This window comes from Rhinolophus hipposideros, assembly GCF_964194185.1.
Source record: "Rhinolophus hipposideros genome assembly, chromosome: 14".
In the NCBI taxonomy this organism is placed as follows: domain Eukaryota; kingdom Metazoa; phylum Chordata; class Mammalia; order Chiroptera; family Rhinolophidae; genus Rhinolophus; species Rhinolophus hipposideros.
The window spans coordinates 11,731,897-11,736,729 of NC_138060.1; the positions used below are offsets into that span (position 1 = coordinate 11,731,897).

A 4,833-nucleotide genomic window follows, 5' to 3' on the forward strand; every position below is an offset into this window, starting at 1 on the left:
GGGAGAGCTGCCCTCTGAATCCTCCCGGCACGTAGCCCTAAACCAGCAGCAGAGCCGGGCTTTGCCTCCGACACCCGATCACAAATCAGCGATTCTGATCGATTAGGATCTCAAACAGTCCTCCAGCTCGCGGTGCTGTCTCCCGCAGCCGCAGGCGGGGAGCTGGCCAGACAGGGGGAGGCGCACCCGCTGGGCGCCGAGGTTCCGGGATCTGGGCTCCGGGCCTTGCTCTGCCCCTCGCTCGGGGTCGTCTTTAGGCAGCCGAAGCTCTCTCCCGACCTCCGACGCCAGCCAAGGCGAGCTCGTTGTTTTTGCATAAATTAATATTTCCCCATTAACAAGTTCCCCCCTCTAAACGCGGCGCCCGCGTCCATGCGCCACATCCTAATGAGGTAATTATCATTTGCGCGTGTTCGGGGCTGGCGCCGGCTCCGTGGGTAAATGGCAGTTTATTAGCACGATGCCCAGCTCGGGTGCAGAGGGCTAAGGGATACTTCGGCAGCTAGACGGACACCCAGGGGCCCTTTGGGAAGGCGAGTCCAGGATCCTCTGCCCTCCCTGCGTCCCCCAAACCTGTAGGCCCCCAAAGTTGTGAATCACGCACGGAACTCTGCCTGGGTTTGGGCTCCCCCCCCTTTTTTTTTTCCACCGGCAAAACCATCACGATTCCTCCCCCTCCCCCTTCCTTCTCTTCCCTCCTTGCCGATTCGCGAACCGCTCGCACTTTCCCAAGGGGAGCGCGGGCGCCAGTTGCCTCCTTTTAAAGTTTGAGGGGCGGTGGCGGCCGGCAGGCGCAGGGGGACACAGGGGCCGCTACTGGAGCCGCGCCGCCGCCCAAGTCATTCCACTAGAAGTGACTTCATGTGATGTCAGCTGAATGTAAAAGACAGTGATCTCACGCGGAGGGGAAGATGTTTGCCATCAAAATGTGACAGAGGAAACACGCTGCATGGCTCGGAACGCATCTCCTTGGCGGTGGGGGAAAGAGGTAAATGTAAGGTGGCTCTCCTGGCCCTCTGTAACTTTGCCCCTTCACTGTCCACCTCCCAGCACGCGTGGAGGAGGCCGGGGTCCGGGGAACGGCTCAGGGGGGTTAATTTGAGACTCTTCTTTCTCTCCCTCTTTTTTCCCTCTCTCTCTCTTCTTTTCCTTTGTAAACCCTCCCCCTTCTCCCCTTTTCAAAGTCCCAGGGCAGGGGCTGGTGGGTCCCTTTGCGCGCCGGGTTAATGGGCGGTAATTTGGTACCCTTGGGTGCACTTTGTTCTGTCCCTGTTCATTTGAATGCAAATGGATGACCTGGACCTGACAAGGTGCTTATTAAATTGCGGTTTCCCTCCCTGCCTTTTCCGGAATGCAGACTTAGAGAAGAGTGGCTGCACCCTGGCCCAGTCCGGCGCGGCTCGGCTAGGCGCGCCATGGCAAGCTCGGCTTCCCTGGAGACCATGGTGCCCCCGGCCTGTCCGCGCGCTGGAGCGTCGCCGGCCACTTCCAAGACGCTGGCCTTCTCCATCGAGCGCATCATGGCGAAGACGTCGGAGCCCCGGGCGCCCTTTGAGCCCCGGCCAGGGGCGCTGGAGGCGGACGGCAGCCAGGGCAAGAAATTGCTCAACCTCTGCTCGCCGCTGCCCTGCATGATCCCCCTCCAGCCCCTGAGCTATGACTTGCCGTCCAAGACGCTGCTCAGTTACTCCGAGCTCTGGAAAAGCAGCCTCCGGGCGGGCGGCAGTGGAGGCGGCGGCGGCGGCGGCGGCGGCGGGGGGGGCCCGGTGTGCGGCGCCAGCGGCTTGTGCAAAACCAACTGTGGCGTGTGCTGCAAGGCCGAGCTGGGCCTGGCGCCGTCTGCGCTGCCCGCCGGCAGGGTCATCAAGCCGCAGGTCATCAACCACGCGGTGGGGCTGCCGGCCAGCGGCTCGCTCTACTACTTCAACTACCTGGACTCTGCGGCGTACCCTCCAACGGAGCTCCTCGGCAGCCACCTCTTCCCGTCTGGCCTCCTCAACGCACAGACCCCCGCCGCCCTGGCTGCACACCCCAAGCTCTTTTTGCTGGAGAACGCCAAGTTGGCCGGCCTGGCCGCGGACAAGTTCCCCCATCCGGCCCCCTATGCCCATAAAGAGCGCTTGCCGGCACCTCTGGAGCAGGTGCTGAAAGAGAACTCGGCCCTGACCGCCGAGCGCGGTGGCGTCAAGGGCCACGGCAAACTACCCGGGGCCTCCGCAGACGGCAAGCCCAAAAACTTCACCTGCGAGGTGTGCGGCAAGGTGAGGCCTGGGGTCCGTGGGGGCTGGCAGGGGTAAGCAGCAGTAACTGCTTCCCTGAAGGCATCCTGGCATTCCCCTTTCTCAAGTTTAGAAGCTCCCCGGTAGCTATTTACTCAAATTCGGGGCCTCAGTTTCCTGTTCTGTAAAATGGGGATGCCCGTTGTCAGTGGCCACACAGGACTGGATGAGCTGTGGGTTGGAAAGCCCTTTGCAAAATGAAAAGGGTTCTGTTTTCTGAAGTGGGGTGTTGGTTGGGCAAGGTAAGCTGTGGCCTCCCCAGGCTGATTCTAGACTCTCCGACAGACACACACAAGGCCCCCTCGTGTCCTTCCATAGGTGTTTAACGCTCACTATAACCTCACCCGCCACATGCCGGTCCACACCGGAGCCAGACCGTTCGTGTGCAAAGTCTGCGGCAAAGGCTTCCGCCAGGCCAGTACGCTGTGCAGACACAAAATTATCCACACCCAGGTACGTGGCCCCGGGTCCAGCCCGGCCAACTCGCAACACCCCGCGCTTGAGCAACGCCGTTGGGGAGAGGATAGCCAAGGGTTTCCCTTACCCCTCCCGGGGGGCCGTGTCCCTTTAAGGTGCCCCTTCAAGGTGCCCCCGAGGTGGCCTCTCCCTGCCTGGCACTCAACCTCACCGTGCGCGCGCCCCTCTCCGCAGGAAAAGCCTCATAAATGCAACCAGTGCGGCAAAGCCTTCAACCGCAGCTCCACGCTCAACACCCATATCCGCATCCACGCGGGCTACAAGCCCTTCGTCTGCGAATTTTGCGGCAAAGGCTTTCACCAAAAAGGTAACGTGCGAGGCGAGGCCCTGTCCTCATCTCACCTCGGGACTCCGCGGGTCACCGCTAGCGGGAAAGCATGAAAGGATCCGGAGAGAGGGAGCGTGAGAGCTGCAGGCTCGCACGCAGCATTTCTTTGGAATCGGGTTGTGTCTGATTCGGGTGGAGACTCTCCCCGCGGGGTTAGTAGACCTCGCTGGATTCCGGCTGTTTGCACAGAGAAACCCCGAATTTGGGAGGTAGAAAAGAGGGAAAGAAAGTAGGAGAAAAAGAGGGTACTGCTCTGTGGAAAAAGCTTCCCTTTGTAGCCGGGACTCCCCTTTCAAATGAAAAAAAAGGAAAAAAAAAATCAAGGCAAAATCCACCTCCTGGGAATAACTTAAAACTCAGGGAAACCGCTACTGTCCCCTACCCTTCAGCCCGGCGCCCGGTGTAGATTTTCCAAGGCACTGTCAGATCTCCAGGTCGTAGTTTGGGGACTAGAGGGAGTGATTTTTTTAATGAGAAAAAATAATAATAATAAGGGAAGAAGCCAGGGTTCGTGCTAATTTCTTGGAGCCAAGCAGCAGCCGGGAGCAGGACCCGAGGTGTCTCTGGGCTGCGCAAAAGTTTCCTGGCGGGTCGAGCACAGCGGGCGGGACGCGGAGCGGGCTACGAGACCCGGCGGGGCAGGGGCTCGGGGCGGCTACGCGGGACTCGGCCTTCCAGCCTGGTCGTGGGAGCCCGGGGCTTGACGCAGACGAAGTTTGACAACTTCTGCACTCGGAGAGGTCGCGCCCGCCTAACCAAGCGTCGCCTTCTCTGCGCGGGCACCTAAGCCAACCCTGGGACGCCCAGACATCCCCCCTCATTCCACTTCATCCCCCACTTTTTTGTTTTTGGTCTCCTGTAGGCAACTACAAGAACCACAAGCTGACCCACAGCGGCGAGAAGCAGTACAAATGCACCATCTGCAACAAGGCCTTCCACCAGGTCTACAACCTGACTTTCCACATGCACACCCACAACGACAAGAAGCCTTTCACGTGCGCCACTTGCGGCAAAGGGTTTTGCAGAAACTTTGACTTAAAGAAGCACGTGCGCAAACTCCACGACAGCGTGGGCCCCGCCGCCCCCTCCACAAAGGACCTGCCTCGGACAGTGCAGAGCTGAGAGCTACTGCCTCGCCCTCCCTTCTGGCCCATGCAACCCCCAAACAGATCACACGTATAAACTTATTTCTAAAATTAAGAGGGAAAAAAAACTATAGCAGAGAGGCTAAAATCTATTTATCGAAACCAGCATATTTTTGGAAAGCTAAACGTTTCCTCGATGACTGGAAGCAAACGAGTGGCTCCCACCTCTGTATATGCGGGAAACTTATTTAAACCTAGTGCGCCGAAATGTATTTAATTCCAGGCCTCGGCTTCTCCTTCGGGCGGTGGGTTTTAACCCCAGCCTGTCACGTGAATACCCGGGAAGAGCGCGGCGCCCCCAGCCATCTTTCTACAGCCATGTAAATCCTCCTGTACAAGCGAACACGGAATATACACATATATCACTCAATAAACAGAATCATTAGTGCGCGTTTTCTTTCCCCCCTTTCCCCTTGCCGCGAGGTCAACTCAGCCACTCCAAAGAATGAGAAGGAAACAGGCCTTTATAGAATTTCCCTGCCCCACTGCGACTTCTTTTGGGGCGCTGGGGCCAGTCTGAGGCCAAAGCGGTGTTCCTGCGGCGCTAGTGCGTTAAGACCCCACCCCTTTGACCCCCCCCCCCCACCAGGGCACAGAGGCCTAC

At 58.9% G+C, this 4,833-nt stretch overlaps 1 protein-coding gene across 1 annotated transcript; it reads left to right on the plus strand.

Moving 5' to 3' along the window:
• The first annotated feature begins 315 nt into the window (after window positions 1-315).
• FEZF2 (FEZ family zinc finger 2) lies at window positions 316-4,589 on the plus strand. Its single transcript, XM_081072363.1, has 5 exons — window positions 316-988; window positions 1,358-2,261; window positions 2,598-2,732; window positions 2,931-3,063; window positions 3,947-4,589. Exons 2-5 carry the CDS (start codon window positions 1,416-1,418, stop codon window positions 4,204-4,206), a joined length of 1,374 nt encoding a protein of 457 aa, XP_080928489.1. The 5' UTR covers window positions 316-988; window positions 1,358-1,415; the 3' UTR covers window positions 4,207-4,589.
• The last annotated feature ends 244 nt before the right edge of the window (window positions 4,590-4,833 follow it).